At 36.6% G+C, this 13,023-nt stretch overlaps 1 protein-coding gene across 1 annotated transcript in view; it reads left to right on the top strand.

Annotated features, from left to right (window-relative positions):
- The window catches only part of DYRK1A (dual specificity tyrosine phosphorylation regulated kinase 1A), a 216,351-nt gene that overhangs the window by 167,544 nt on the left and 35,784 nt on the right, over positions 1-13,023 (top strand). The window contains 1 exon segment of the mRNA XM_043992698.1: positions 10,642-10,789. Coding sequence (XP_043848633.1) covers positions 10,642-10,789 — 148 coding nt within the window.

Here is a 13,023-nt window from a genome sequence, read left to right on the forward strand (position 1 = left end):
TCTTATTTTTAATGTTCAGCTGTGCAAAAATAAATACAAAGATTGACTAGAGAATTAACTAAATTTTAATTACCTATTGGAAAATTAATTACATTTTCATTTCTTCATATTTTATTTCTAGTATTCCTACATTCCCAGTAATGAGGTTTTACCTAATTTAATTTTTCTTAACTTTTCCTTTTTCTCCAAAAACCCATCTTGCTATCAGAGTCTTTAGTGGATAAGTTAATGGCATTTGAACACACATTCACTGTATTTGTGATTCTTTGAGTCATTGTTCTGATGAAAGACTATACATTAATTTAAATCTAGCAGTTTCTTGCTTTCTTTAAACCATCCCTTTGTAGAGTGGACTTGATTTATGGATTTGAGATTGATTAGAAAAAAAGGAATAAAAATAAATGTAAAATACTTACCTTTTTTTCTACTTAAAGCATGTTATGTGAATGTAACTTGTACTTTTCTTTGTATCTAGTTTCATATGCTACTTTAATAAGACTATCTTCCATAACAAATTATATTTGTGAGATACTTTGTGTCTTACTGAAATGATTTACAAATTGGAAAGAAGTAAAAGGTTTTAAGTGTGATCTTAAAAAGAATTTTTCTTTACTGCTTTTCACAGTCAAATAGTTGTTGCCTAGCTCTGAACTTATTTTATACTTAAGCTTCCATCATTACATTATCATTTTTAACATCATTTAACTGGAATTAGACTAAAGTTAGGACAAAGAATGGTAAGCTTTTAATATCTTTTAAAACCTCTGAAAATGGAACTTTTCATAATTTTTTATTAGAAAATTTTCTTTTAAAAGTATCACTTTTATTTCCCTTGATTTTGGTGGCTTACTTTTCATAAATGGTTTAATTCATAGCTTTGGAATTTGTTTATACAGTTAAAGGGTGCCAACCCTACCATTTAGTTTCTATCTGGATCTAAGTTAACCTTTAGATCAGGGGGTAAAAGAACATGAAAGATGGCAGCATAGTTTAGTCAAAAGAACTAGATTTGAAGCTGAGTGCCTGAGTTTAAAGAGCTTTGGTAGTAAGTTAGAATTGAGTCCTACTGCAGAGCTTACTGTCACAGAATCATAGAAACTCAAGTTGTTAGGGATGCTCAAGGTCATCTAACCTGATGTGTTTAGAAGAAGCATTCTCCAATGTAACAGAAAATAATCATTCATTCTTATGGGAGACCAGATCTAAAATTAGCCAGTCTGATGGATTCAAGGTTTAAGAAATAACAAATATTCGTCGGTGGTAAAAATCAAATTGAAAACTACTTTACTACTTAAGAATTACAATAAAGTGAAACACAAATATAAAAAGGGATTCCCCTATTTAGTTAGGAAGTAAATTTGCAGGGATTTGAAGCTCTGGAAATAGCCTCAGCAGTTCTTAACTTTTAAAAGCCTTTTTAAAATTTTGATCACCAACTCCTTTTCCCTATGAATAACTAGGGTGGGCCTGGAATGAAGGAGAAAGACACTTGATCAGTACCACCATCTTTTCAGACCTCTGGGCTCGAAGCTTTTTTACTTTTAACTGTCTGGCATAAGACACTCTTATTTCTTGATTCTGGGCATTTTCATTTGTTGTCCTTTGTGTTTGAAATGCAATTCTCATTTCTGCCTCCTGGCTTTATTTAAAACCCAGGTAAAATCCCACCTTCTACACCGCTTTTCTAGATCCCTTTTAATCCCAAAGCCTTTACTCTGTTGATTTTTCCCCCCTGTTTATCCTGTATATAGCTTCTTTGTATGTTGTTATGTTCATATTATTTCTTCCATTAAACTGTGAGTTTCTTGAGGGCAGGACCTGTTTTTTACTTCTTTGTATCCCCAGTGCTTAGTATAGTGCCTGTCACCATGATGAAGCCTGGTATCAGCTCCTTTCCATTCAGTAGAATCTTTGCTCTACTGAAGAGTTGATGATACCTTCCATATTGTCCTTATACCCCATTACAAGTCTTAATAATCTGAATTAAAATAGCTTAGAAATCATAGGTCACTTGCACGCAACTTGCTTCAAGCCCTATTTAATAGTAGGGCTTAACCCCATGCCACTACACATGCAGTGTTCTCTATTCTACCTGGTACATGGGATCGCTCTGGCACTGTGAAGAAATGCCTGTATTACCTTGATTAAGAGGATTATGTGGTCCCCTCACATACTAGAAAGTAGCATAATGTTCCTGTGTTCATCTAAATGTTGGACCTGGTCCCCAGTCTCTTCATGTGTGAGAACACAGTGCTCAAAACTATATGCTGTGGAAGGCATCAGCAAAATTCTGCCATCAGTTCTTACCCCAAGCCTGTTTTCCCCTCATTGTATAGTCATTGACCACCCAGCCAACACCACTGCCTGGGAATCAGTTTAAATAAAAACCATATGTGCCTCATCCTCCAAGACTCTCTTACATATTATATCTGTTCAGCTAGCAATTCACTCCATTTGAATGATTTGCCCTGACTCATATCCCTAAAGTTGTCCTTGGCTATTGGATTCTTGGCTGCCAAGATCTAGCTGTATTTTTCTTTCTCATAATGAGCAGAACCATCTATAAATCAGTTAAAACCATGTTCCTCAGTACTTAGGTCTAAGGACCATTGGGAAAGCAAGGAATTGGAGTAGGGACTAGAAGTCTTAAATCTCTGGCAACATAACAACTTATCTTGTATTACTCCTCTCATTCATAATGGGCACCTCTGGATGAAGTGCAATAGTATTGGCTGCATCAACCAGTCAGTTAATCCATGATCCAATAGTAGGTAAGTAATTGTTTTTCAAATGTTATATATTGAGTGACTGTGTCAGGGAGCTTATGGTTCCATAAGACCCAATAGTATTTTCGTGTCCAGAAAAACAACAAAACCCTCCACTCAATCTTATCCTTATAATCTTAAGTCTCCAAGGAGATAGACCTCACAAAATCATAAGGACCATATAAGAAAGACTCAGCCTACTTTCAATCTTATAAGTCTGTTGTCTGTTCCTTACTCAACAGAGGTAGATTTGTGAGTAACTCAGTAAATAAGAGTTTATCAAAATATCCATATAGGAAATAGACATTCTCCAAAACCTGAAGTATCCATTAACTCTCTAGTATCTATTAGTCTCTTTTTAATTAATGGAGAAGCATTTGAATGATCTGGGTCTTGAATATTTTGGGGGTTAATCTTCACTCTTTGCTTGAGCCACTATTTGATTAAATGCCCTTTGCCACCAAGGCCTCACACATGCCATTCAACACTACATCATTAATGTGATTGTAGAAGTTAGTACTCTCGGGAAGTAGTGTGTCTTTCAGATTTCTGCTCACTAAACCAGCAATATGAGGAAGTCAAATAATCTGGAGAAAGGATGGTGAAAGTATACTGAATTTTTCCCACATAAGAGCAAGCAATTGACCCTGACTGTACCCAGTCATGAGAATGTAGAAGGCCTTGGTGAAATCAGTGACTCCAACACTGGGGACTGGGCTATCTGGTCCAATGCATTGACAGGTTCAGGAATGGCTTCAACAATTGCCTCAATAACTTTATTCAGCTCTTAGTAATCTACTGTCAATTTCCAGGTACTATCACTTTTCTTCGCTAGCCACATGGATTGTTCCGGATGTAATGCAATACTACTTTGGCCAGCTTTCTTTTCCTCAGTGATGATCAAAGCTCTATCCACGAACCTTCACTTTAAGGCCTTTGCCATCACCTATGTGATTTTGGACATATTGTACCCCCAGTTTCCCCATCTAAAAATGGCAATATTAATACTTTCTTTACCTGCCTCTGGCATGTTATAAAAAGAAATTGTTTCCTATAAGTGATAAAGGTGCAGTCTTTTCCAGTTATTTCAAATCTTATCTGATACTAGAAACTCCCATGATGTTTATACTGGGCCTCCTTGTTCATCACTGCCATGCTGCCTAAGTTATACTCTGATTAAATAAAAGGTATATTTTAAAGAGACATTGGTGGTGACATTAGTACCACATTTGCTTTGGCCCTCCATATTGATCCATTGGGTTTGTCTTTGCAAAAGTTTGGTGGTGATATTGCTAAGGCAGCTAGTGACTAAAAAAGACTGTAAAGCACAGTGAAATTTGCCATTCAGGACAGATAGGCCCAGATTGAGACTGTGACTTCTATAACAACCTTAATCATCTGAAAGAATCAGAAAAATATTAAATGGAGTAGAAATGTCAGTATCAATGAAATTATTAACATTGATTGACAGATTAGGCACTGATCACTGGTAATAGATCTATCTGGAATGATTGAAGAGTTACTTGGGCCAGCCCAAACCTCTGCAACATTGATTTTTATTTTTATTTATAGACACACACATACACACACACACATTTATATATACACATTTTATTTTATATACACATATATGTATATATGAATATATATATATATCCTCATTATGTTATTGATCATATTGATAGTGGTGCTAGAGAATGTCCAGTGAATTAAGAGCCACAAAGAAGACTATTGTAATAAATAAGCCTTTAACAACAACCAAAAAAGTTTCAGTGGGTTAAGGAAAAGCTAGCTCTTGTTTTTATGTAGGTCTAACCTTGGACATGCAACTTAGTTTGTCTAGATGTTAGTTTTCTTTTTCTGTGTCTCTGTGTGTGTATGTATGTATGTATATTTCTTACACAAATTCTCTTTAAATTCTGTTATCCTAATGAATATAATATTTAATATTATTAGTCCAAACTGCTTTTGGGTATACAAGTGATTAGATGTTTTCCTACAAAATAGTCATAATTTTTGGCTCCTTTGTTCTTTTAAGTGAATTTGGTATCAGTCAACCATTAAGCATTTATTAAATGTGTACTCTGTAGCAGGCAATGTACTAGATTTGGGGTATGTGAAGATAAAATATGAAGGTCCATTTGCTCAAATTTATGTTCTATTGACAAAGATAACATGTGTTCGGAGGCAGCTAGGTGGTGCAGTGGATAATACACTAGACCTGGATTCAGGAGGATCTGAGTTCAAATCTGGCCTTAGTGTCAAATCTGACACTTACTACTCGCTGGGTGACCTTGGGCAAGTCACTTAACCCTCATTGCCCCGCCCAAAAATGTATATAGAATAACTAGCAAATATATACAAAGTGGTTAGATAAAAGGCAGAAAAGTGGGGCACTAGAAGTTGAGATCAGCAAAGGCATCATTTGGAAGATGGTACTTGAAGAAAGTGAGGGCTTCTTTGAGATAGGTGAGGAAGGAGTGTATTCCATGTATGGAGGATGTTTAATGCATAAGCATAGGAATGGGAGGAAGAAATGCCTCTTGTAATGACCATCATCATTACCAAGTATTTAAGTAATTACCATTTACCTGCAATTGGCTAAGAGCTGAGGATACAAATAAAGCCAAAAACATGGTGAGGGGAGATAACATGCAAACAACTATGTACATACAATGTAAACAAGGTCATTTCAGAACAGTTTGGGTTGGGGAAGAAAACTAGGAAGGGCCCTTCTGCAGAAGGTAGGGTTTGAGCTGAGCCTTGGTGGAAGCCATGGAGTAAAAACAAGTAGGGAATATTCCAGAGTGGGGAGGAGTGTCATGTGAATTGAACATCAAGGAGTCTAGTGTAATTTGATTGCAGAGTAGATGAAGGGATATAAAGTGGAAGAAAACTGCAAAGTTAGGGAGAGGCCAGGTTGTGAAAAGTTTTAAAAGCCAAACAGGATTTTCTGTTTTATCCTGGAGGTATTTGGGAATGATTGGAGTTGAGCAGAGGGGAAGTTGAGGTGTTGAGGTGTGTGCTTTCTGAATATCACTTTTGACACATTGGTATAGTGAGGAGCAAGATAAACTGGAGAAATGTTGGTTGATAGTTTATATAGAAGTGTAACATTTTAGACTTTTAACTCAGTCACTGAATTTTAGCAAATACATAACTTTCAATGTTAGGTATGTGTACCAGAGTTAACAGACTTATGGAGTTAGAAGAAACTTCATGGAATCATTTAGGTTAATCTGGACTTAACTGAAAATTCCTTGTATATCATTCTTAGGAAATGATCATCTTCATTTAAAGATCTCAAATGAGGGAGAAACCTACTATTACTTGAGGCAGCACTTTCCAATTTTTGATGGCTTTAATTGTTAGAAAGCTTTTCCTTTCTTTTAAACCTAAATCAGCCTCTTGGCAAGTTCTACTTACTACTCCTAGATCTGCCTCTTTCATTCAAGAAGATCAAATCTAGGGTGGAGCCAAGATGGTGGAGGAAAGGCAGTGACTTGCCTGAGCTCTCCACAAGACCCCTCCAAATACCTAAAAATAATGCCATAAGACAATTCCTGGAGCACCAGAACCCACAAAAAGACAGGGTGAAATCATTTTCCAGCCAAAGACAACTTAGAAGGTTGGCAGGAAAGGTCTGTTGTACTGGGGTGAGAGTGGAGTGCAGGCTGCGCCAGTGCAGACCCAGCTCAGACCCAGCCACAGCCCCAGCAAACCAGGAGCAGGCTTTGGGAGCCTCTGAATCAGCTGTACCAGCAACTGCTTCTGGAACTCAACACACAGAAGGTAAGGGGATTGAACAATTGGCCAGAAGGAGATTATAGGGATCTCTTTGCCAGCACTGAGATGGGACTCTGTTGTTTTGCCCGTACTCAGATCCAGGTCACAGTCTTGGGTGGCATGGTGGTCCCAGGCAGGGGAGGAGCACAAGCACACAAGAGCTTGCAGCCACAGTGGAATAGGATTCTGTTCATAGTTCCAGGGCAGAAAATCAGGCCTGTGGTTGCTTGCAGACCGGAACATAGGCCAGGAGAGTAGTAAACATGCCTCTCCTTTAAGGAGAGATTTGGAAGAACTAAAAACTTACAAATTCCTAGAAGTACTTCTGAAAACAGTTGTACAAATCCCTAAAGCTTATGACAGTACAGCCTTTACCCTAGAAGCAGTGTCCACTTTAACAAAGAGTTAAAAGTCAAGAAATAGGCTGGGAAACTGAGCAAACAGAAAAAAAAAATGCTGACCCTAGAAAGTTTCTATGGTGACAAGAAAGATCAAAACACACTCTCAGAAGAAGATAACAAAGTAAGAACTCTTACATCCAAAGCTTCCAAGAAAAATATGAATTGGTCTCAGGCCATAGGAGTGTTCAAAAAGGACTTTGAAAATAAAGTAAGAGAGGTAGAGGTAAAAATGAAAAGAGAAATGAGAGTGATACAAGAAAATCATGAAAAAAAAGTCAACAGCTTGGTAAAGGAGACACAAAAAAAATACTGAAGAAAATAACACCTTAAAAAACAGACCAGGCCAAATGGTAGAATGGGTACAAAAAGCCAGTGAGGAAAAGAATGCCTTGAAAAGCTGAATTAGCCACATGGAAAAGGAGGTACAAAAGCTCTCTGAAGAAAATAATTCCTTAAAAATTAGGAATGAGCAAATGGAAGCTGATGACTTTGTGAGAAATCAAGACACAATAAAGCAAAACCAAAAGAATGAAAAAATAGAAGTCAGTGTGAAATATCTCATTGGAAAAAGCAACTGACCTGGAAAATAGACCCAGAAGAGAGAATTTAAAAATTATTGGACCACCTGAAAACTTTGATCAGAAAAAGAGCTGAGACATCATCTTCCAAGAAATTGTCTGGGGAAATTGCCCTGATATTCTAGAAGCAGAAGGTAAAATATAAATTGAATGAAGTCCACCAATCACCTCATGAAAGAGATCCTAAAATGAAAACTCCCAAGAATATTATAGCCAAATTACAGAGCTGCTAAGTCAAGGAGAAAATACTGCAAGCAGCCAGAAAGAAACAATTCGAATACTGTGTAACCACAGTCAGGACAACACATGATTTAGTAGCTTCTTCCTTAAAGGATCAAAGGGTTTGGAATATGATATTCTGTAGAGCAAAGGAACTGGGAAAACAACCGTGGATCATCTAGCCAGAAAAACTGTTTATAATCCTTCAGGGGGAAAAATAGGAATTCAATGAAAGAGAGGACTTTCAAGAATTCTTAATGAAAAGACCTGAGGTGAATAGAAAATGTGACTTTCAAATACAAGACTCTAGAGAAGCATGAAAAGGTAAATAGGAAAAAGAATTCATAAGGGATACTAAAAGGTTAAACTGTTTACATTCATACATGGAAAGATGTTACTTGTAAGCCATAACAACTTTCTCATTATTAGGGCAGGTGGATGAAGTATATTTTGACAGAGGGCACAGGTGTGAGTTGAATATGAAGGGATAATATCTTAAAAAAAAATTAATGGATGAGAGGAATGCACTGGGAGAAAGGGAAAGGGAGAGGTGGAATGTAGTAAAATATCTCACATAAAAGAAACAAGAAAAAGCTTTTACAGTGGAGGGGAAGAAGGGGGAGGTGCTGGGGAGTGAGTGAACCTTACTCTCATCAGAATTGGCTCAAAGAGGGAATAACATACACATTCAATTGGGTATAGTAATCTATCTTAATATGCAGGAAAGTAGGAGAGGAAGAGGATAACGGGTGTGGGGGGATGATTGAAGGGAGGGCAGATTGGGGGAGGGGGCAGTCAGAAGCAAACCACCTTTGAGGATTGAAAGGGTGAAAGGACATAGAGAATAGAGTAAGTGACATGGGGAGGGAGTAGGATGGAGGGAAATTCAGTTAGCTGTAGTAACTGAAAAAATTTTGAAAGAAGTTTGTCTGTTAAAGGTCTCATTTCTCACACATAGAGAAATTAGTCAAATTTAGTAAAATAGGAGCCATTCACCAATTGATACATGATCAAAATATATGAAGTTTTCAGATGAAATAAAGCTGTGTAATCTATAGCCATGTGAAAACAAATGCTCTTATTATTGATTAGAAAGATGTAAGTCAAAACAATTCTGGGATACTACCTCATACCTATTGAGTTGGATAATAGTATAGCAGAGGGAAATGACAAATGTTGTAGGGGATATAGGGAAAATGAGACATTAATGCACTTTTGGTGGAGTTGTAAACTGATTCAAACATTCTGTAGAGCAATTTGGAACTATGTCTAAAGGGCTATAAAACCCTGCATTCTCTTTGACTTAGTAATACCACTGCTAGGACATTATTCAAAAAGAGATAAGAAACAAAAAGTTAAAGAACCTATATGTATGAAAAATATTTATGGCAGCCCTTTTCTGGTGCAAAGAATTTGAAATTGAGGAGATGCCCATCAATTGGGGAATAGCTGAACAAATTGTGGAATGAGATTATGATGGAACACTATTGTGCTGTAAGAAATGAGCAGAGGTCAGCTAGGTAGTGCAGTGGATAAAGCACTGGCCCTGGATTCAGGGGGACCTGAGTTCAAATTTGGCCTCGGACACTTGGCACTTAATAGCTGTGTGACCCTGGGCAAGTCACTTAACCCTCATTGCCCCACCAAAAAAAAGAAAGAAAGAAAGAAAAATGATGAGCACAATGCTCCCAGAAAAACTTGGAAAGACTTACATGAGCTGATGCAAAATGAGATGTGCTATATACAATGACTTGGCTATTCTCAGCAATGCAGTGATCCAAGACAGCTCCAAAGGACTTATGAAAAATGCAGCCCATCTCCAAAGAAAGAAATAGTGGTGTCTGAATATAGATTGAAGCATGTTTTTTAAGTTTTTTTTCCTTACTTTTTTTGTCTGTTTTCTTTCACAACCTGACTAATGTGGAAATGTTTTGCATGACTACATGTATAACTTATATTGCATTGCTTGTGTTCTTAATGGTGGGAGGTGTGGGTAGGGATGGAGGAAGAGAATTTGGAACACAGTTTTAAAATAGATGTTAAAATTGTTTTTACATATAATTGGGGAAGGAATAAAATTCAATAAAAAGTAAAACAAAAAGCAAAAACAGATCACATCTAATCCTGTATGTGTTTAAAGTATTTCTGATTACTGAAGCATTTTTATTTTTTATTAATTTAGTTTTAAAAGTTGTTCTTGGATAAAGTTTTTTTCTCCTTTTTTATTTGTTCCGACTGAAAATAATTGCAGGGAGCAGGGTGAGAGTTAGTATGGTACTCTAAATGAGAAGTATTAATGATTTTTAAAGAATCCAAATAGTATTAAAAGCTTGTGGTTCTGGGAACTCAAGGTGTTCAGTGAAATGAATGCAGTTGTACCCATTTGAATCCTTTAGTTGCCTTTTTTGTTTCAAAAAGGCAAAATGATCTGCAAGTTAAAGTTGTTTGATGTCTTTAATAGTCTACAAAATGTGATCCCCTAAAAGATCATGTGAAAGAAAGATCATGAAATGTTGAAATAAAGCTGACACTTCATTTCTTCAATTAAGAAGAGTTTTATAAAATGGAAAATTTGGAAAATTATGTATAGTTAATAATAAAACCAATATTAAAACACTGGAAAATAAAGGGGTAACTAAGGTGTAGCAAAAAGATCATAACTAGGAAGAAGGAGAACCTGGATTCTGGCAGCTGTGTGACCACTTAATTTCTGGGCCTTCTTTTCTGTATTTATAAAATGAGGGAGGTAGACTAGATGAGGCCTCTCCTAGCACTAATGATATAGTTGACTATGAGATGTATTTTTCTGTATGTGTTTAATTAGAATTGTGAAGCCTTTTTCATGAATAAAGTATAAATATAGCTACATAATTATTCTTTTTGCTTTTTTAGGTTGTAAAGGCATATGATCGTGTGGAGCAGGAGTGGGTTGCCATTAAAATTATTAAGAACAAGAAGGCTTTTTTAAATCAAGCCCAGATTGAAGTGCGACTTCTTGAGCTTATGAACAAACATGACACTGAAATGAAATATTACATAGGTAAATAAAACTTCAATGTTTATTTTTTTTTCTCTTCCAATCTTTGAATCAAACTACTTATTTTTAGATGCTTGATTAAAATTTCCAGCTAACATGGACAACTAGGTTACATTTGGAGACTAATACATTTGCATATAAGAGACTCAATTCTTACCTAGTGTCATTCATTTTTTAGCATTCATTCATATAAAGATCTTCAAAGTTTATACTCCTGGAGGCCATCAGCGTATAAAGCATCTCAGGGATCAAAACCTCCATGTACTTTCTTATCTGGTGTGTATTTCCCCATAAATCTTGCATGGGGAGATCTATCAAGTGCTCTTGAGCCCTACCTCTATAGGTTTTGTGGTTGCTATTGTGTTGCATTTGTCCATCTTTTCCTATTCTTTCCTTACATGACCAAAACACATCCTTTTATGATGATATGTTTCTGGGATGCTATCTTGTCTTTCATTCCTTTTGGGCAAGTTATTGTTGGTAAGCTACTAACTATAACTTCAATCCATCACACATCTTTCAGTTGTTTGTCTGTTATCTACAGTTGTGACTATTTTGAAGGCATAGTACTCTCAGGATTTGCAGCATCACTAGGAAGTTTATTAGTGTTTTAAGAAAAGCTTTGAGCAGAGAGGACTTTGAGTTGGTAGGGAGCAACTTGTGATCATTGAAAATACTACATAGTTTAATAAATTCAGTTTTTACTTATCCTCATCTGTTCTAGTCCCATTTCATTAATCTTACCCATGTAACCCATGTAACCACATGCTGTAGTCTGGATTCCCAAAATGGATTGTTAGGCAGATCTCATTTAGAAGCCCTATGGTAGGGCTTCTTAACCTGAACTCTAAGAAATTAAAAAAAATTTTTTTTTGGTAAATATTTTTTAATATAATTGATCTTTGAAATATAATTTTATTTTGTGCATTTAAAACACTATTCTATTTGGAACTCAAAAGTTTTCAAAATAGATGACAAAATTGTTTTTATATGTAAAAGTACTAAAGAAAAAAAAAATTCAAAGAAAGCCAAACAACTCAGTAGGCAAAGGTTAGAAGGGAGAGCATTCCAGGGATGGTGGAAAGCTTGAGCCAAGAGATGAAAACCCTTTTTCATGGTCCATCAAAGAGGCTGGTGTCCTTGGATTGAAGAATATGTGGCACAGAGTAAGGTTTAAAAAGACTAGAAAGGTAGAAGGGGCTAGGTTATGAAAGGCTTCAAATCATAGTGCCTTGGGGTTGGAAGGAGCCTTAAAGATTATGAGTTTAATGTCCCATTCAGTGAAAGAATCCATTCAGGGGCAGCTAGGTGGTGCAGTGGATAAAATACCATAGGCCCTGGATTCAGGAGGACCTGAGTTTAAATCTGGCCTCAGACACATAACACTTATTAGCTGTGTGACCCTGGGCAAGTCACTTAACCCCAATTGCCTCAAAACAAAACAAAACAAAACAAAACAACCAGTTCAACACAGTAATATTCCATCACACATATATCATAAATTGTATATCCATTTCCCAATTGATTGGTACCCCCTCAGATTCCCATTGTTTGCCACTGCAAAAAGAGCCATAAATATTTTTGTACAGCCTTAGAATCTGTTTTCCATAGGACTCATTTTCCGCTCCCCATCCTCCAGCTACCCTCCCTCTCATAATTGGAAATGTATTTTCCACTTGAGTGAAATGTATTTTTTCTGTATTCCTATTTAGTGAAATATATTTTTGTACCCTTGTGTGTGTGTGTGTGTGAATGTATTTCTTTTGACCAGTACAGATGAGAGTAAGGAGTGTCAGTTACTCTCTCCAACCTGCTCCTCCTTGTTTGTATAGATGTCTACTTGTATACCCTCATTATGTGAGATACTTTTCCCCAGCCTTCCTACCCCTTCTTCCTTGTGAATTCCTCTTCAAGGTCTTTGGACTCCCTCCATGACTCATGATGGTGGTGGTGGTGGTGGTGGTGGTGATGATGATGATGATGATGATGATGATGGGGGGTGCACATGTCTCATACTTCTCTCCATTCTTGTGTTTGAACAAAACAGAAACTTCTTGACAGCTCTGGCAAGAAATGTTGAGAAGTCCTCTATATCATTAAAGGTTCATTTCCTCCCCTCCCTTTCCCCCCTCCCCTGGAAATATTATATTCAGTTTGGCTGTGTAAGTTACTCTGGACTTTAAATCCATATCCTTTGCCTTTTGGAATATTGTATTCCATGTTTTCCACTCATTAGT

The sequence above is a fragment of the Dromiciops gliroides genome, chromosome 3 (assembly GCF_019393635.1).
Source record: "Dromiciops gliroides isolate mDroGli1 chromosome 3, mDroGli1.pri, whole genome shotgun sequence".
In the NCBI taxonomy this organism is placed as follows: domain Eukaryota; kingdom Metazoa; phylum Chordata; class Mammalia; order Microbiotheria; family Microbiotheriidae; genus Dromiciops; species Dromiciops gliroides.